This window comes from Rhinatrema bivittatum, chromosome 3, assembly GCF_901001135.1.
Source record: "Rhinatrema bivittatum chromosome 3, aRhiBiv1.1, whole genome shotgun sequence".
NCBI classification, from domain to species: domain Eukaryota; kingdom Metazoa; phylum Chordata; class Amphibia; order Gymnophiona; family Rhinatrematidae; genus Rhinatrema; species Rhinatrema bivittatum.
Genome location: NC_042617.1, coordinates 236357806 through 236378933, shown reverse-complemented (window position 1 = coordinate 236378933; position 21128 = coordinate 236357806). Strand labels below are relative to the sequence as shown.

At 47.7% G+C, this 21128-nt stretch overlaps 1 protein-coding gene across 3 annotated transcripts in view; it reads right to left on the bottom strand.

Moving 5' to 3' along the window:
- The window catches only part of BUB1 (BUB1 mitotic checkpoint serine/threonine kinase), a 403183-nt gene that overhangs the window by 142484 nt on the left and 239571 nt on the right, over positions 1 to 21128 (bottom strand). For all 3 annotated transcript variants that reach the window (XM_029594322.1, XM_029594320.1, XM_029594321.1), the window contains one exon: positions 5922 to 6009. In XM_029594322.1, coding sequence (XP_029450182.1) covers positions 5922 to 6009 — 88 coding nt within the window. The remainder of the gene's footprint in view (positions 1 to 5921; positions 6010 to 21128) is intronic.

Below are 21128 nucleotides of genomic sequence, written 5' to 3'. Positions count from 1 at the left end.
CTCCGTTACGGGACCCTTGTCCCTCCTGGAGTCTTAACCTTGTGCTTCGCTCCCTGTCGGGATCACCGTTTGAGCCGCTGCGCAGCGCAACGATAAAGGATCTCACTCTCAAGACTGTATTTCTTGTGGCCATCTGTTCCGCTCGACGCATCTCGGAGCTGCAGGCTCTGTCGTGTAGAGAGCCTGGAGTTTCGCTTCGCACCGTTCCCTCCTTCCTTCCGAAGGTGGTTTCTGCATTCCATGTGAACCAGACGGTGGAGTTGCCGTCCTTCTCCTCCTCAGAGCCGGTCTCTCCGTCTCTTGGATGTCAAGCGCACTCTGTGCCTCTATCTGGAGGCTACAAATGAGTTCCGGATCTCTGACCATCTCTTCGTACTCTGGTCCGGTCCAAAGAAGGGGGTCTCAGGCCTCGAAGACTACCATTGCCAGATGGCTGAAGGCCGGCATTGCTGCTTCCTACATTGGGGCGGGACGGACTCCCCCACCCGGCATCGTAGCGCATTCTACACGTTCTCAGGCGGCTTCCTGGGCGGAGGCTTGCTCGGTATCCTCTCTAGAAATTTGTAGAGCAGCCACCTGGAAATTGTTACACACGTTCTCGAGGTACTATCGTCTGCACCTCGCCTCTTCATAATGCCTCTGTATCGCTCCATGGTGAGACCGTACCTTAAATACTGTGTACAATTCTGGTCACCGCATCTCAAAAAATATAATTGAGATGGAGAAGGTACAGAGAAGGGCTACCAAAATGATAAGGGGAATGGAACAGCTCCCCTATGAGGAAAGGCTGAAAAAGTTAGGATTTTTCAGTTTGGAGAAGAGATGGCTGAGGGGGGATATGATAGAGGTGTTTAAAATCATGAGAGGTCTAGAACGGGTAGATGTGAATTGGTTATTTACTCTTTCGGATAATAGAAAGTCTAGGGGGCACTCCATGAAGTTAGCATGTGGCACATTTAAAACTAATCGGAGAAAGTTCTTTTTCACTCAACGCACAATTAAACTCTGGAATTTGTTGCCAGAGGATGTGGTTAGTGCAGTTAGTGTAGCTGTGTTTAAAAAAAGATTGGATAAGTTCTTGGAGGAGAAGTCCATTATCTGCTATTAATTAAGTTGACTTAGAAAATAGCCACTGCTATTATTGGCAACAGTAACATGGAATAGACTTAGTTTTTGGGTACTTGTCAGGTTCTTATGGCCTGGATTGGCCACTGTTGGAAACTGGATGCTGGGCTTGATGGACCCTTGGTCTGACCCAGTATGGCATCTTCTTATGTTCTTATGAGAGGGTCCTGACTGTAACTGGAGCCTCCAGATCCTGAGATGCCTTCTGCCACTGGGACCGCAAGGCCCACTGAGGGCTCCTCATCGGAAGCGGGCCAAGGGAGTTACATGGACAGAGGCTGCCATGTGGCCCAGTATGCGGAGCAGGAAACAGGCTGGCACCCTCCTGCTGTTGCGGATAAGGGTATCCAGCAAAGCAAGGGCAATCGCTTGATCCCTGGGCAGGAAAGCTTTCACTTGTGCCATGTCCAAACTGGCGCCTATGAAATCCAGCTGGGAGGACAGGCAGAGGTGCGACTTGGGGAAGTTGATAACAAACCCCATTGTCTGCAGGGTCTGCACTGTCAAGGCCAGAGCTTGCAAGGCCCTGGAGCGGGAGTCGCTCCTGACCAGTCGTCCAGATATGGAAACACATGGATGGAGCAATGCCTGAGGTAGGCAGCCACCACCGCTAAGCATTTGGTGAAGATGCTGGGGGCCGATGCCAGCCCAAAGGGCAGAACTTTGTACTGGAAATGTGCATTCCCCACCACGAAGCTGAGGTAATTCCTGTGGTTGGGGACAATCGTAATGTGTGTGTATGCCTCTTTGAGGTCGAGGGAGCAAAGTAGCCTCCTCTTCAGAGGAGTGGGATCAGTGTGCCCATAGAGAACATCTTGAATTTTTCTCTTTTGAGAAACCTGTTCAATGCCCCGAGGTCGAGAATGGGGCGCAAGCCGCCATTCCTTTTCGGGATAAGGAAATACCTCAAGTAAAACCCTTGGCCCTGTTGATGGCGAGGGACTGGTTCTACTGCACCTGCTGCGAGGATGGTGGAGAGTTGCATTTGAAGAACGGCCAAATAGGCGGATGAACCCCACGATGGTCATGGGGGAGAGGTCTCTGGGAGTCGGCTGAAGCATAGATGGTACACCTGGCGGACGACAGAGAGGACCCAGCGGTCCGGTTATCTCCTCCCAGCGACAGGTGAAGCTGAGTCTGCTCAGACTGGGGGATCAGATGCCAGGGGACCTGCCAGTTGACTTACGCTCTCTTGCCACCAGTCAAAAGCCCGTGGCCGGGGCTTGATGGGTGCTGGTTGGGGCCTGGGGGCCCGCTGCTGGTGGGGACGACCTCTGGAACTGATTCGAGATGGGCTAGTCCGAGTGGCAGGGGATGAATACTTCCTCTGCCAATAAAAAGATGTACGAGAACCTTGCCTGGAGGATTTCCTGGCTGAGGACAGCCCTTCTGAGGCACTAGTGGATAGCTGCTGGAGGGTATCATGATGGTCCTTCAGCTGAGACACTGCATCCCGGATCTTATCCCTGAACAGATTCTCACTTGTACAGGGGAGGTTGTCGAGCCTATCCTGGACCTCCATCTGGAGGTCCGAGGCCCGGAGCCAAATCATCCTTCTGGCGCCAATGCCTACAGTAGCTAAGCAGGCTATAGTCTCAAAAGCATCGTAGGTGGAACACACCTCATGTTTTCCTGCCTCCACACAAGAATACAGGCAAGGGCCTCCTGTTATTCTTGGGGAAGGCCCTCTGCAAAATCCTGGACTGTCTTCCAGAGACTGCGGTTGTACTGGGTCATGTAGAGTTGGTAGCCTGCAATGCAGGCAATCACCATGGCACCCTGGAAAATTTTTCTTCCTATGGCGTCTAACTCCCTATGCTAGTGTCCTGGAGGGGTGAAGGCATGGGTACGGGAATGCTGGGCCTTTTTCAAGGCGGACACCACGACCACCGACTGGTGGGGGAGCTGTCTCTTCTCAAACACCAGGGCCTGTTGCACGAAGTAGGTGGCATCAGCTTTTCTGTTAACTGGTGAGACAGATGGGATGTTCCCACATGCGGAAGAAAAGTTCCTTAAAAATATCATGGATTGGAAGTGCCACTACCTCCTTAGGAGAGACAATGAACTGGAGGACTTCCAGCATCTTGTGATGTGCATCCTCCTCCGTAAAGAGCTGAAAGGGGATGGCTTCAGCCAGAGCCCTGACAAACCCCACAAAAGATAGGTCCTCGGGTGCTGACAGACGCCGTTCCTCTAGCGGGGAGGGTTCCAAGAGGGGGTCGTTGGAGTAATTGAGGATGAATCTGTGGAGTTATCACCCCAGGGATCATAGGGATCCTCTTCCTCACTTGGGCCCATGTGCCAAGGGCGAGAGCCATAAAGGGCATCAGCCCTGGGCTCAGAGGGCATCAGAGGCCGTAAAGGCATCGACGGCACCCTCGGCATCGAGGGGATTATCGGCCATGGTAAGCCTGAGGGAACTGGCAGTGGCTCGGGGAACCATGTGTGAAGGAACATGGTACTGGCCACATCTTCCTCCTCAGAGGACCCTGAAATCGGGATCGCTCTGATGGAGGGCATCGAGGGCCCCTCGGGCACCGGCTGCGTCGGTAGGGCACCAAGAAGGACGTACAGATGCTCCAGAAGAGGTGCTAAATCGATGGCGGAGGCTCAGGCCTGGTATGGGGACCGGTGGCACCGGCAGCTCAACGCCTTGCAGTGCCTTGAGCACCACCGATTGCACCCTGCAGTCCAACTCCTCCTGGAAGTCCTGAGTGGTCAGGACTAATAGGGGGGGGGGGGGGGACGAGGCATCGGCTGCTCATCCTCAGATCCCCAAGGCAGCACTGAGCCCTGCACTGGTGTCGGTGCGGAACGACTTGGGCTACCGAGGGCACTGGAGGATGGGGCCTCTGGTGGCAGGTGCCACTTCAATGGTGGCTCATTAGCTGCCGATGCCGCTCTGGAACCGGAATCATGACTGGGCGATGATCGGTGCCTGTGCTTCCGGTGCCCGGCCCAGTCTTTCCCTGGTGCCGAGGAAGTCGATGACCCCGAGGTCTGTGAGAGTGGAGAGACCATAGATGATTGATCTTCTCCCCGGGGGGGGGGGGGGAGGCCGGTTCAGATGGCTCTCCATGATCCTTGGGCTTCTAAGAGACCGACGTAGGTGTGGAGGACTTCGGGTCCCGAAAGGTTTCTCCATTTTGTCGAGGCACGCCTGATGCCCTTTGGGTGTCATCTGGTCATACAGATGGCACTCTCTGACGTCGTGCAAGGCCCCCAGGCAGAGGATGCAAACCTCGTGTGGATCCGTAATGGACATGGTCCGCGCACACTGGGAGCACCAAGGAAAACCGGTCAACGCCATGAAACATATCCGGCATGCGGTCGATGACCGCCGGACACCGCCAGCTGGGGAGTTGGGAATCGACCACAAGTTGGAAAAAAAATGGCTGAAAAAGTCTTACTGTACTGAAGAGGCACCAACCGCAAAGGGGGACCTGACGAGAATCTTAAAAACAGCTCGAAGAAATCGAGTGAAAATTCGAAAAAGTTGGAGTTCCACGGACCGTGAGGAACTGCACTGCGAAAAAGAAAAGACTGAAGGGAGACCTCGCGTGGATAGTAGAAGACTGGGCATGTTCAGTTTGACAAAGGTTTCCCATGTCAGGTTCCATTGGATGAGAACTACCACCCTGCTTGTCCTAAGAGAAGTTGTGTGATGCCCCCAGGAAAAGGATGCACACCTCGTGTGGTTCCATGAGGGATATATTCTGAAAGCACTGGGGGCACCGACGAACACTCTGACGCCATGACAAAAAAGGAAGGCTGGTGCACGGTCGATAACCAGCAGACACTGGAAGATGGCACTGCTGGTAATCAACTGCACAGAAGGTAAAACAAAACTTACCACATCGCCAACTAAGAAAATCCGTTAGGATTGAGAGGGACCCAACGAGGAAAAGCTTTCCGAAGAGGAAAAAAAAAAAAAAAGCACAAGCCCCACAACAGCGAGACGACTGCTCCGTGGAAAAGAAGAGACTGAAGAGGGATCCCGCGTGGACAGTGCCGGGCTCCATCTGAGAATGTCACCCATGTGTGAGGACTAACATCCTGCTTGTCCTAGGAGAAAGGGAATGAATGGAAGAGTGAAGAGAAGAAGAGGAAAGGGAGGGGTGCGCCATCCACACCCTTCAGGGGGTCAGATGTTTGCAAAGTCAGGAAACAGGGTTCTTTGGTGGGAGGGCAGGGTTGCCAACTTCTGAGAAATCTGAAAATATTAATGGCACGCTATCTGTCAGGCCCCAGGAACGCTAGTGCCCCCTTTACCACCATACAATGAGCCACATATTTCCCATCCTCCCCACTCAGAAAATATGCAAGGTGGACTCCTCCACTAGCCCTCTTGATTTTAAATTTCCTATGCGGCCCTTCCCTTGAAAAGTTTGGGGATACTTGCAATAAATTATACATGTATTTCAGATCAACCCCTAGGAAGATATGGGTTAATATTTTGCATAAAAAAGTAATAGTTTCAAAAAATATAAGGCTTATGGCAGGTTCTTCACTGCTCAGCCACTGCTTTTATAAAAAGAAGGGCCGTGAGTTGCAGATACCTATTAAGTAGTCAAGGGGTGTAATCTTCTTTCCTAAAAGTGTCAGATCAAATCCAGAAAAATATTTTGTTCTCTATGGTAAGATACCAGATCTACTTAATAAACTTGTTTTTTAGTGAAAATAACTAATAACAACTAAGTAACTTGACAGATCTATTGCAATTTAAGTGTGAAATTATTATAAACAAAGGAAAACAGACATGCCATATTTGACATTTATAATTTACAATCTAATACCTTAGTTTCCTAGTTTTAGATGGCTCTGTGAATATGTTGTCAGTCGGATCAAAAACCATGCGTCCATCATTGTCAGCAACCGCATTTTCTGAAATGAAAGCAAAATAAGATGCTCAGTTTATTTAAAGGTGGAAATGATGTTATGATTGATGTGAGAGTCTATTTAATCACATCAACAATAACACAATTTCCACCTTAATATGATTTTTTTCACATAGATATTAACATGACTTCCAAGCAAGGAAAATAAAATGCATGAAGAGTGAATCTACATGGAATTAGGATTTTAAATTAGGGGCCAGAGTGGAAAGCACTGTTACTGGGTAAGTGGCAGGTATAGTCGTAGAATAGGATTAGCATCACAAGGTAAGGAGGGGAACAGAGGCTTAGAGAAACAGCAATAGAATAAGGAGAGACTGAAGCATATGAAGGGGCAGCAGCAGCATTAGGGTGGGGGAAGAAGAGTGTGGAAGCATAGAAGCCATTTTTGTAAATGATTGGGGGATGCTCAATTCAACACAAATTACCCTGTGCAGCCAAAAAACAAAAGAAAAAGCAAAGCATGTAGGGTTGTAGATGAAACTGGCCACATAGGCTGTGAAGGCACGACCGCTAGTGCGAACATTTAAAAGGAAATACATCAGGGGGCGCTCTTGAGCAGCGACCAAGATGGCTGCCTAACCTTGGAGCTCCGCCAGATCTTGCTCCTACCGATTGAAAACCCGCTTCAATTAATGCTACATTTCGCCAGAGATATACATTAACTGCTTCTGAAGATGTCCACCCCCAAAACAGGAAAGATCGAGGCAGCGTTCACTGCAGCTTCAGGCTCTAAACGAGCAAAACAGGATCCGCCTACACCGGAGAAATCCCATGCGCCGAAAATAATGGCGTCTGCGGATCTGGTTTTGCTTGAATTGAAACAGCTGAAGGATATGATACAGCTCAATATTGATGCCACAGCAGCCATCATGGGCGATTTACAATCTATGGCCCAACAAATGGCAAGCTTTCAGACCTGATTGGATGATATGGAATTGCAAACCTCATTGCTCTTACTATCTACTGCATCATTGCCGCGCCTGAACCGTGAGGTGGAACAACTACAAGATGTGGAAGATCTGTCTATTCGCAATCGCCGCAATAACTTAAGGGTTTTGGGGGTACCTGAAGGAGCTGAGGGAGTAGAAGCCATTGCGTTTTTAATTAATCTGATTCCATCCTGTTTGCAGGTAAAGTTTGACTGCCCTTTTGAGATCGAGTGAGCACATCGGATCCCGTCAAGGCCTCTTCGCAATTCACAACACCCTCAGCCTATCATTTTTAAAGTGCTGAGATATCCCCAAGTACTCACCATATTAACTGCTGCAAAAAGCAAGTCACCAACAATCTTCTTTTGGTTCCAGACTTTGCAAAGCAACGGCTATTAAGCGAAAAAACTTTCTGGCTCTACGTCCACGATTAAGAGCTCTGGGGGCACAATATGGCCTCCTTTATCCGGCGCAAATGAAGGTTACCTACCAAAACCAAACTAAAATATTTCATCAGCTTGCTGCACTTGAATAATTCCTACAAGCACAGGACCATGCTCACGGCATGGTCACCTGAACCTGCATTTATACTTGTTGAGTTTTAGTCACTTTCTGGGTGATCCCTGTATAGGGTAATCAGCTACATTACTGGGATCTCCGAGTCATAATTTTTTTTTTTTTTTGGTTTCTCTTTCAGCAACAGGCTGTTATGCTGGGGGGGGACGGGACTGCATTGGCGAATGCTAGCTATGCATGGACTCTATTCAACTTTTTATTTGGATTTTGTTTACTACTTCACGTGGAAGATCTGGTGTGGGTACTGAGAGACTCTGGTAGCCTCTGGCCAGACAGGAGGCTCATTTGCATTATGAGGCCTTTTATGGCATTGTTGACTTTTCCAGCCTTGCTAATTTCTCTACCACTAAACTTTCTTTTCCTGTTTTTCTTTTTCCTCGCAATGGTTCCTGGTCTGCTTACTATTTTCTTTTTTTCATGCAGCTAAACATTGTTAATAATTGAAATGCTAATGTTGTTCGCCACCCATTACTAAGATGTTTATTACCATCATGGCGTCTGCTATTGGTTCTATTACAACCATCTCTCTGAACGTCAACGGCTTCTCACACCCTATTAAGAGGAAACAAATACTGACATATATTCACTCTCTCTAAACCAGCGCTTCTCAACCGGTGTGTCGCGACACACCAGTGTGTCGCCAAGCACCGGCAGGTGTGTCGCATGCTCCCGGTCTCTCCCGCTGCTCTTCCTTCCCTGCTGCCATTGCCGCTGGGCTATCAGAACATTCAAGCCCAGTGGGAATGGCAGTAGTGATAGAAGAAGCTGTGGCACCTGCGGCTGGCTTTTTCTTCTTCCCGCGCCTGCCCCCTCCCGCCCCCGTGACCCGGAACAGGAAGTGATACACAGTGCGGTGTGCGGGAAGGAGAAGAGCCGTGCCACGTGGAAAAGTAGCAGCGGTGGCAGCAGCATCGGCCCCCGAGCAATCGAAGCAGCCGGCCGATGGGATTCTATTTTCTTGGCCTGCGGGGGCTGGAGAAGGAGGCTGCTGCAGCTACCATTTGTGCTCGGGGGGGGGGGGGGGAAGGAAGTGAATGAGAGAAAGAGAGAGAAGCAGCCAGCCTGCCTGTGTGTGTGTGTGATTGAGAGAAACTGGTCAGGGAGATGACGTGTGTGTATGTGTGTGTGTGTGTGTGTGTGTGTGTGAATGTGAGAGAGAGAGAGAGAGAGAGAATGGAAGTGAGAAATCTGGGTATGTGAGAAAGCATGGGAGTAAGAAGCCTGGTGTTGTGGGGGTGTGTATGAAAGAAAGCATGGGAGTGAGAAGCCTGTGTGTATGTGCATGCATGAGAGAGAGACTGGTTGGTAAGGTGACAGTGTGTGCGAGAGAAAGAGACTGGTGTGTGTGAATGTGAGAGAAAGAATGTGATTCATACTGGGTCAGACCAAGGGTCCATCAAGCCCAGCATCCTGTTTCCAACAATGGCCAATCCAGGCCATAAGAACCTGGCAAGAACCCAAAAACTAAGTCTATTCCATGTTACCGTTGCTAGTAATAGCAATGGCTATTTTCTAAGTCAACTTAATTAATAGCAGGTAATGGACGTCTCCTCCAAGAACTTATCCAATCCTTTTTTAAACACATCTACACTAACCACATCCTCTGGCAACAAATTCCAGAGTTTAATTGTGCGTTGAGTGAAAACGAACTTTCTCCGATTAGTTAAATGTGCCACATGCTAACTTCATGGAGTGCCCTGTAGTCTATTATCCGAAAGAGTAAATCACCGATTCACATCTACCTCTCATGATTTTAAACACCTCTATCATATCCCCCCCTCAGCCATCTCTTCTCCAAGCTGAAAAGTCCTAACCTCTTTAGTCTTTCCTCATAGGGGAGCTGTTCCATTCCCCTTATTTTGGTAAACCTTCTCTGTACCTTCTCCATCGCAATTACATCTGTTTTGAGATTCGGCGACCAGAATTGTACACAATATTCAAGGTGTGGTCTCAAAATGGAGCGATACAGAGGCATTATGACATTTTCCATTTTATTCACCATTCCATTTCTAATAATTCCCAGCATTCTGTTTGCTTTTTTGACTGCCGCAGCACACTGAACCGACAATTTCAATGTGTTATCCACTATGATGCCTAGATCTCTTTCTTGGGTTGTAGCACCGAATATGGAACCTAATATTGTGTAACTATAGCATGGGTTATTTTTCCCTATATGCATCACCTTGCACTTGTCCACATTAAATTTCATCTGCCATTTGGATGCCCAATTTTCTAGTCTCACAAGGTCTTCCTGCAATTTATCACAATCTGCTTGTGATTTAACTACTCTGAACAATTTTGTATCATCTGCAAATTTGATTATCTCACTCGTATTTCTTTCCAGATCATTTATAAATATATTGAAAAGTAAGGGTCCCAAAACAGATCCCTGAGGCACTCCACTGCCCACTCCCTTCCACTGAGAAAATTGTCCATTTAATCCTACTCTCTGTTTCCTGTCTTTTAGCCAGTTTGTAATCCACGAAAGGACATCGTCACCTATCCCATAACGTTTTACTTTTCCTAGAAGCCTCTCATGAGGAACTTTGTCAAACGCCTTCTGAAAATCCAAGTACACTACATCTACCGGTTCACCTTTATCCACATGTTTATTAACTCCTTCAAAAAAGTGAAGCAGATTTGTGAGGTAAGACTTGCTTTGGGTAAAGCCATGCTGACTTTGTTCCATTAAACCATGTTTTTCTATATGTTCTGTGATTTTGATGTTTAGAACACTTTGCACTATTTTTCCTGGCACTGAAGTCAGGCTAACTGGTCTGTAATTTCCCCGGTCGCCCCTGGAGCCCTTTTTAAATATTGGGGTTACATTAGCTATCCTCCAGTCTTCAGGTACAATGGATGATTTTAATGATAGGTTACAAATTTTTACTAATAGGTCTGAAATTTCATTTTTTAGTTCCTTCAGAACTCTGGGGTGTATACCATCCGATCCAGGTGATTTACTACTCTTCAGTTTGTCAATCAGGTCTACCACATCTTCTAGATTCACCGTGATTTGGTTCAGTCCATCTGAATCATTACCCATGAAAACCTTCTCCAGTAGAAAGGGTCTATCTCCAGAGACATCTGCTGGCTCTTGGTTCCTCCCTGGCGGTTGATGTAGGCAACTGTTGTCACGTTATCTGACATAACTCTGATTGACTCACCCCTGAGTCTGTGGCTGAATCACAGGCATGCTAGTCTGACTGCTCGAGTTTCCAGGCAGTTTATGTTCCATCCCACCTCTTCCTTGTTCCATTGTCCCTGGGACGTCAGTTTCTGACAGTGGGCTCCCCACCCTCGCAGGCTCGTATCCGTAGTGAGTAACATCCAGTTCGGTGGGGATAGGTTTACTCCTCTGCTTAGGTGGTCTTCCTGTAGCCACCATTGGAGCTGGTCTCAAACCTCTGCTGGTAGCTGGAGGTGAATTGAGTAGTTCTGGGACAGTGGGTTCCATTATGACAGTAAGGAGCACTGTAGCGGTCGCATATGGGTCCCTGCTCACGGAACTTCCAGGGTTGATGCCATGAGGCAGAGGACTTGCAGGTAGTCCCATACTTTGGGACGTACATTCGTCATCAATCTTTGTCCCATCAGTTTCATTCTCTTGGGGGGGGGGGGGAGAGGAAGACCTTGTTCTGTTTGGTTTCGAACTGGGACCCCAGGAACTCTAGTAACTGGGAGGGCTGTAGGTGGCTCTTGGCTGTGTTCACGACCCACCCAAGCTCTTGCAGTAAGTTCTTGACTCTGGTGGTCACCTGTCGACTCTCCTCCGGAGACTTTGCCCTGATCATCCAATTGTCATAAGAACATAAACACATAAGAAATTGCCATGCTGGGTCAGACCAAGGGTCCATCAAACCCAGCATCCTGTTTCCAACAGAGGCCAAACCAGGCCACAAGAACCTGGCAATTACCCAAACATTAAGATCATTCAATGCCACTGATGCAATTAATAGCAGTGGCTATTTCCTAAGTAAATTTGATTAATAGCCGTTAATGGACTTCTCCAAGAACTTATCCAAACCTTTTTTGAACCCAGCTACACTAACTGCACTAACCACATCCTCTGGCAACAAATTCCAGAGCTTTACTGTGCGTTGAGTGAAAAAGAATTTTCTCCGATTAGTCTTAAATGTGCTTCTTGCTAACTTCACGAAATGCCTCCTAGTCCTTCTATTATTCGAAAGTGTAAATAACCGATTCATATCTACTCGTTCAAGACCTCTCATGATCTTAAAGAAATCTATCATATCCCCCTTCAGCCGTCTCTTCTCCAAGCTAACAGCCCTAACCTCTTCAGCCTTTCCTCATAGGGGAGATGTTCCATCCCCTTTATCATCACACCAAAAAATGGGATCACATCCTCCAAAATCTTCACTGGCTGCCTATAAAATTTAGGATACAATTTAAATCCCTCATGATGATTCACAAGGCTCTTCACAACATCTCCCCCCTCAACCTATCCTTCCAACTACAGCAACACATCTCCAATAGACCAATCAGAAGTGCATACCAGAACATGCTTCACACCCAGCCAACAAAAACCTCATTGAGGAAACGAGCTCTGTCCACTGCAGGTCCCCATCTTTGGAACCTGCTCCCACCGGACCTCCGCCAAGAACTATGCCTTCCGACATTCAAAAAGAAGCTAAAGACTTGGCTATTCACTCAAGCTTTCCCTGAGAGCTAAAATCTGGTGAAGCGACAGACGATATACCCTACCTCTGTACATATGTTCCTGATTTATGGTTCCCAGTTACATTTAATTGAGTTTATGAAAGTTCTCTTTATTAGTTTTCCTGTATACTTGTGTTAATGTATTCTGCCTTGAGGTGACTGTTTTAATGTATTTCCGCCCTGGAGGCGACTGTTCAGTTCCTTGTAAACCGGTGCGATATGTATTCTTTACAGGAACATCGGCATATAAAAATTAAAAATAAATAAATAAATCATTTTGGTTGCCCTTCTCTGTACCTTCTCCATCGCAACTATATCTTTTTTGAGATGCGGTGACCAGAATTATACACAGTATTCCAGGTGCCGTCTTCACCATGGCGTGATAGAGGCATTATGACATTTTCTGTTTTATTAACCATTCCCTTCCTAATAATTCCTAACATTCTGTTTACTTTTTTGACTGCTGCAGCACACTAAGCCGACAATTTTAAAGTATTATCCACTATGATCCTAGATCTTTTCCTGGATGGTAGCTCCTAATATGGAACCTAGCATCATGTAACTACAGCAAGGGTTATTTTTCCCTATATGCAACACCTTGCACTTGTCCACATTAAATTTCATCTGCCATTTGGATGCCCAATCTTCCAGTCTTGCAAGGTCCTCCTGTAATGTATCACAATCCGCTTGTGATTTAACTACTCTGAATAATTTTGTATCATCCGCAAATTTGATAACCTCACTCATCATATTCCTTTCTAGATCATATATATATATCCAGTAAAAGATCTAGGCATCATAGTGGATAATACTTTAAAATCAGAGAGATATAGAGAGAGATATAGATAGATATATATATATATAAGCACTGGTCCAAGTACAGATCCCTGAGGCACTCCACTGTTTAACCTACTCTCTGTTTCCTGTCTTTTAACCAGTTTGTAATCCACGAAAGGACATCGCCTCCTATCCCATGACTTTTTAGTTTTCTTGGAAGCCTCTCATGAGGGACTTTGTCAAACGCCTTCTGAAAATCCAAATACACTACATCTACCAGTTCACCTTTATCCACATGTACCAGGACTCCTCCTTTCCTCAGTGTTGCCGCCACGACCACCATAATTTTGGAGAAGGTCCTGGGGGCGGTTGCTAGGCCGAAGGGTAGCGCTCGGAACTGGTAATGATAACCCAGTATCGCAAATCGCAGGAAGCGCTGGTGGTCCCAATGGACTGCGATGTGAAGGTAGGCTTCGGATAGGTCCAGAGAGGTTAAAAATTCTCCCGGTTGTATTGCCATTATAACGGAGCGTAGGGTTTCCATGCGGAAGTGTGGTACTCTCAGGTAACGGTTGATGTTCTTGAGGTCCAAGATGGGTCGGAATGCTCCTTCCTTCTTGGGGACAATAAAATAGATGGAATAGTGGCCAGTATTTTGTTAGGGTGTGGGCGCCGGGGTTATTGCCTTCGGACTTAGAAGTCTTGCTAGTGTGGTTTCCACTGCCAGTCTCTTGAAGTGGGAGAGGCAGGGTGATGTCATAAATTTGTCTCGAGGTATGCTGCGAAATTCCAGAGTACCCTTCTCAAATGATAGTTAGGACCCACTTCTCCAATGTTATCTCAACCCATCTTTGGTAGAAGAGGGCAAGTCGACCTCCCTATATCTTCCTCCTGTGGATGGGTCTGCTTCTTCTCATTGTGGGGTACAGCCGGAGCCTGCCCCTGATCCTGCTCCTCTCTTGATGTGTCTGTTCTGAAAGGACTGAGACCTTCTTGAGGGGCGAGGTGCCTGGAACTGTGTGCTCTTATAGGGTCTAAAGTGCTGCGATCCTCTGCCCTTGGTTCTTCTGGGAGAGGAACGCTGAGGTCTTTTATTCCTATCTTCCGGTAGTCGGGGTACTGGCAATTCGCCCCATTTATTGGCTAACTTCTCCAATTCGTTTCCGAACATTAGAGATCCTTTAAAAGGCATTCCCATGAGGTTCGCTTTGGATGTCCCGTCAGCCGACCAATTCCGTAGCCATAGTTGTCTTCTGGTTGCCACTATCAAGGCAACGCCCCTGGCTGAGGTGTGCACTAGATCTGAGGTAGCATCAGTGAGGAAACAGGCCGCATGCTCCATCGTTTCTCCGGCCATAGTTGCGTCTCGAGAGGAGCAAGCAGGAACGTGCCACCAATGCGCAGCAGGAAGCAATCTGCAGTGTTCATTGCTGTTGCATCAAAGGCCTGCTTAAGGATGGACTCCAGTCTGTCCTGGGTGTCCTTCAGTGCTGCTCCTCCCTCAACGGGAATAACTGTGTGCTTTGAGACTGCACAGACCATAGCGTCCACCTTTGGGAAACACAGGCAATCCTTGGCCGGGGGTTCCAGAGGATATAGGGCTTCTAGGGCCCGCCCCCCTTTGAAGCTGGCCTCCGGTGCAATACATTCCAGGTCAATCAGTTCCTGGATCGCCTCCATCATAGGAAAGTAGCATGGGACCTTACGAATGGACACCAAAATGGAGTTCTTCTTCTTTGGTTCTGCCATAGAGTCTGTGCCCGGAATGCCCAGCGTCTTCAGAGTCTGGGAAACAAGGGCTGGTAATTCGTCCTTGTGGAAGAATCGAAGCATGGTTCGGTATGGTTCCATCCCTGGAGGGATTTCTACTTCTTCCAGGGAGTCACTCTCGTCATCTGAGGTGTCTGGTTCCCTATTAGGGAGGTTCTTGGTTAGGCGAGGCAATGTCGCGAGGAACTCGGGAAGTGCCGGGAAGGTCTTGTGCTTCCGGCAGGGGTTGAACCTGGTGCGCAGCTGGGGCTTTTTGTGCCTGAACAAAGGTTTGCAGCCCTTTAAAAAGGTTCCACCCAGGAGAAGGTCAGGAGGGGTTATAGTAGGAGCACCAGAGGTGCCTTCCTGTGGGGGGGGGGGCAGAGTCAGAGATACATAGGTCCGGGGTACAAGCATCAGTGGTTCCGGACCTCTCTCCTGGATGTAGGGGACCAGGCTTTGGTTCCCCTTGGGCCTCTTTGCACTGCTGGCATAGGAAAGATTCCAATTCAGGTTGCGCGGCTCTTATGTGGCAGGCTGGGCAAAGGGAGTGTCCCTTGGCCTTCTTGGGCGGCGGTGCCATTGTTTGTGCGCGTGGAGAGCTTCAAACGCGGCTGTGCATGTAGCTATGCGCAAAGGTACGCACCACTGTGCGCCCGGGCTGCAAACTTTGTGAGCACGTCTCAGTGGATGTGGTTAGTGCAGTTAGTATAGCTGTGTTTAAAAAAGGATTGGATACGTTCTCGAAGGAGAAGTCCATTACCTGCTATTAAGTTCACTTAGAGAATAGCCACTGCCATTAGCAATGGTAACATGGAATAGACTTAGTTTTTGGGTACTTGCCAGATTCTTATGGCCTGGATTGGCCACTGTTGGAAACAGGATGCTGGGCATGATGGACCCTTGGTCTGACCCAGTATGGCAGGTTCTTATGTTCTTAGTTGTGTGCGCTGCTGTGTGCATGTATCTATGTTGGACGCGCGCAAGTTAGGCGCATCAGTCGCCCGGCCTGCCCTGCGCGTACCGCTGGACGAGGAAAAAATATGGCGCCGACGACTCTGCTTGCAAAATGGTGCCCCCCCCCCGCCCGGAGGGTCTCTACCTGTGTGGACACTTACACTGGATCAGGGCCTAGCCCATACAGGGCTGCGCAACCCGATGGGTGTCCCTTTAACCTCGCCGGAAGAGATGTTCGGTACGGCTATCCGAGCTCTGGAGACCAGAGACCTAAACTTAAAGGTTTCTACGTTACCTGGTATTGGCGCTTACTGGTCGCGTGCTGGGCGGTCTCCAGCTGCAGGAGGAGAAGGAAATACTTTCACCGCCACGCTCGATTCTGCACCCGCTGCCTTTCAGCCATTCTGGGGGCTAAGTCCATGCCAGGACCAAGGCACACCTCTGAGGGATCTCGGAAATCACCTCAGGAATTCTCAACTAGAGGAGGGACCCTTAGGTTTCACTGCAGGAGAGCGGGGCTCGATCTTCTTTAAGGTAAATTTCTTCTTTCTTGCTGTAATTGTTAACACTATTCTCGTGTGTGGGATAGTGTCCGCATCTGCTATGGAGATGGAGAAATATTGAAGAGCTAAGCTTCCTACACGGGTATATATAGAGTGATGTCAGCTTTGAAATCTGACTCAGTCTTCCATCTGCTATCAGGAGAGCACAATACCCATTGGTCCTGAGTCCATCTGGCTACACGCTAGGAAATTGGCATTTAGAAATCTAGCCATAACAGGAATCTCAGAGACCTGCTGGAAAGTTAATATCTAATGAGATACTGATACCAGGGTACACATGTTTTCAGCAGGGCAGGGCAGATCTAATTGGTGAAGGGATGGCATTATTTGTTAAAGATGGCATAGATTCAAGTAGGATAAAAGTTTTGCAAGAAACAAATTGCACTCTGGAATCCTTGTGAATAGAAATTCCAAGTATAATGAGGAAGAGTATAGTAGTGAACATATACTATCGATTGCCCAGTCAGGATGAGGAAACAGACTGCAAAATGCTAAGAGGTAATAAACAGGATATTAAATTTAGCAACACATTAATGGTATATTTCAATTACCCAAGTATTGACAGGGTAAATGGCACTTCAGAACAGCGAGGGAGGTAATGTTCCTAGATGCCATAATGGACTATTTCAAGCAGAAGCTGGTTCCGTAAAAGACAAGAGGGAGAACTACTTTAGATTTAGTTCTTGGTAGAATGCAGGATATAGTGCAAGGAATAAAAATGTTGACTCTGCTTGGGAATAGTGATCTCAAAGCAATTAGCTACCAGGGTAGATACAGAGGGGAGAATCAAAGTAAAACTACTACCATAGCATTTAACTTTAAAAAGGAAGACTACAATAAAATGAGGAAATACGTTAGAAAAAACTAAAAGGAGCAGTTGCAAAGCTTAAAACTTTACATGAGGAATAAACATTATTTTCAAAAACTATCTAGGAAGCCCCGATAAAATATATTTCATGTATTTAAAAAGGCCAAAAACAAACCAAACAACTGCCAGTATGTTTTAAAAAATGAGGAGAAAGAAGCAATTAAAGCCAAAAAGGCATTTTTCAAAAAATGGAAAACAGACACAAATGAAACAGGAAGAGTATAAACATTGGCAAGTTAAATGTAAAGTAATAAGTTTAGTTTTAATATATTGCTTATCTTTAACCAATCAAGATGGCATATAGATAAAATCATTACAAATATTAATTTAACAATCACAACTATAAAACATTCATACCTTTAAAAGAAAATAAGTTAAAAAAAATAAAATAGCAGTATAAATCAACTAAACTCATTAAATGAGAAATTACTGCTTACCTGATAATTTCCTTTTCTTTAGGACAGACAGATGAATTCAGCACCAGTGGGTTAAGCACCTCTACCAGCAGATGGAGTCAAATAAAGCTGACATCACAGTTTATATACTCCTGCAGTGACTTCAGCCTGCCAGTATTCTCTTCAAAAGCCAACTGTGGACAGACTAGCAAAAACTTGATTAATAACAGACAACCATTTCAGTACTCAGCCAACAGGAAACACAGAGCTCAAACAAAGAATGTATCAACACTAGCCTAAGGACTGGACGAACACTTACCAGTAACCCCTGGAACACATAGCCACAAAGGAAGACTATAGCACAATCATTCGGCAGCTAAGGGCAAGAAGCTGAATTCATCTGGCCATTCTAAAGAAAAAGAAATTATCAGGTAAGTAGTAATTTCTCGTTTCTTAGCATTCAGACAGATGAGTTCAGATCCAATGGGATGTACACAAGCTACGCCCGAATATGGCAGGAGGCTGCCCAAAGTTGTCAAAACCTCACTTGCAAAGGCTGCGTCCTCCCAGGCCTGCACATCCAGATGATAATACCTAGAAAAGTTGTTTAAGGAGGACCATGTCGCAGTTCGGCAAATGTCGACGGGAGACAACAATCTAACTTCCGCCCATGACACTGCCTAAGCTCTAGTGGAATGAGCCCTAACCTGACTAAGTAACAGCTTTCCAGCATTCACATATGCGGCCGTGACTACCTCCTTAATCCAGCGAGTTATTGTAGCCCGCGAAGCTGGCTTGCCCTGTTTTTCCACCATGGAGGACAAACAGGTGATCTGTCTTCCAGAAAGGTTTAGAAACCTCCAGATACCTCAAGATATGTCTAGACATCCAAGAGTCACAGCAGATTCCTCCGCATCTCTTTCCCTATCCAGAGACGGCATGGAAATGGACTGATTCAAGTGAGAATCCGAGACCACTTTGGCCAAAAAGGAAGAAATAGTACGCAGCTGAATCGCCCCTGGAGTCACTCGAAGGAATGGCTCCCGGCAAGATAAGGCCTGTAGCTCGCATATTCTATGGACCGAACAAATCGCCACATGAAATTCCATTTTTAAGGTCAGTAACCACAAGGAGAGATTGTGCATCGGTCGAAACGCAGGGCTCGCTAAGAAATCGAAAACCAAATTAAGACTCAAGGGTACTGATAACTGCAAGGTAGGACGAAGATGTTTCACTCCTTTTAGGCCACATGTGGGTGAGCTGATAAAGATCCACCATTCACCTGACCCCTGAAACAGGCAAGAGCCGCTACCTGCACTTTTAAGGAATTAAGGGCCAACCCTTTATTCATTTCATCTTGAAAAAATTCCAAAATGAGCAGAATCTTAACCAAAGAACACGTCGATCTTCACACCAAGACTCAAACACATGCCAAACCTGCACATAAGCTAAGGAAGTGGAGAACTTTCTTGCTCATAGCAAGGTGTTATTCACCACAGTAGAATATCCATGCTTCAGCAAGCGAGCCCTCTCAAGGGCCATATCGAAGACAAAATTGAGTTGGATCTTCATAATGAACAGGTCCCTGCCACAACAGATCCCTGTGCACCAGAAGCTGGAGGGGGGAGGTCTACTACCGTGTTTCCCCGAATATAAGACAGCGTCTTACTTTCTTTTTACCCCCAAAAGTCCCACTATGTCTTACTTTCAGGGTATATCTTATATTGGAAAAAAAACCTGAGTGTTCAAAAAAAAATTATTTTTAAATACCTGTCGGAGGGCCGCGTGGGTCCAGGCGGCTGGCGGCGGGAGCCGGGTGGTCGCGTGTTAAATCTAGGCCGCGGGCAGGTGGGCGCTTGTTCCAGGCGGCGGTGGCGGGCGGGTGGACGCGCGTTAGTTTGAGACGGCCGGCGGGCGGCCACGTGTTAAATCTAGGCCGGGTCGCACAGGCGCGCATTCATTCACTGCCGGTGGGGGCTGCCTCGGCAGCCCCCACCGGCAGCCCCCACCTGGAACAAGCGCCCACCCGCCCGCGGCCTAGATTTAACACGCGACCACCCGGCTCCCGCCGCCAGCCGCCTGGACCCACGCGGCCCTCCGACAGGTATTTAAAAATAATTTTTTTTTTAAATGACAGGTACGTCTTACTTTCGGGGGATGTGTTACATTAGCCGACCCCCCTAAAATTCCCACTACGTCTTACTATCAGGGGTGTCTTACTATCGGGGAAACACGGTAGGAGCCTTTGCAGATCCGCATATAAAGGTCTCCTGGGACAATCTGGTGCCACTAGAGGCACCATCCCTCTGCGAGTCTCGACCCTCCAAATCATTCTGCCCAACATGGGCCATGGGGGAAAAGCATACAGCAGCTTGTCCTCTGGGCATTCCTGCATGAGTTCATTACCCGATGACTTTGGATCTCTCCTGCGACTGAAGAATCAAGGAACCTTCACATTGTGAGAAATCACCAGCAGGTCTAGAAACAGAAGGCCAAAGTGATCTACTAACAGCTGAAACACCTCGTCTGACAATACCCATTCTCCTGGGTCCAGACTCTGCCTGCTGAGAAAGTCTGCTTTTACATTGTCTTTTCCTGCAATGTGCGAGGCTGAGAACTCCTGAATATGCACTTCCACCTATTCCATAAGTTGGCTATTTCCTGCGACACTTGCTGACTATTGGTTCCTCCTTGTCGGTTGATGTAGGCCACTACCTGACCACGCGACCCTGCAACCTGTCGCCGAACAGCAAGCATGCCAACCAGACTTGCCCAGGCTTCCAGCCAATTGATGTTCCAGAGAGACTCTTCTGTACTCCAGCACACTTGCGCTGTTAGCTCCTGACAGTGAGCTCCTCAACCCTGGAGGCTCATATCTGTCATGAGTACTAAGCAGTCCGGAGATTTTAGGATGTGGGCGGCTGAGTTCCCTTGCAGGTTTGTTTCCACCCACGCCATTAGGGGGTCTATTTCCAGGGACATCTGTTGGCTTCTGGTTCCTCCCTGGCAGTTGATGTAGGCACTATTGTGGCGTTGTCCGACACAACTCTGTCCGATTCTCCCCGGAGTCTGTGACTGAATCGCAGGCAGGCTAGTCTGACTGCTCGGGCTTCCAGTCTGTTCATGTTCCATCCTGACTCTTCCTTGTCCCATTGCACATGGGCCGTCAGTTCCCGGCAGTGGGCTCCCCACCCTCGTAGGCTCGCATCCATGGTAAGCAAGACCCAGGTCGGTGAGGATAGCCTTACTCCCTTGCTCAGATGGTCTTCTTGTAGCAACCATTGGAGCTGGATCAGAACCTCTGCCGGTAGCTGGAGGTGAACTGTGTAGTCCTGGGACATCGGGTTCCATCGTGACAGTAGGGAACATTGTAGTGGTCGCATGTGGGCCCTTGCCCATCAGACGACTTCTAGGGTCAATGTCATGAGACCGAGGACTTGGAGGTAGTCCCATACTGTGGGGCAAGCGCCATTCAACAGTTTTCTCAACTGGTCCATCAATTTCCGTCTCATTGTAAGGGGAAGAATGACCTTGTCTTTTGGGTGTCGAACCGGACTCCCAGGTATTCTAGTGATTGGGAGGGCTGCAGGCAGCTTTTGGTTGTGTTGACG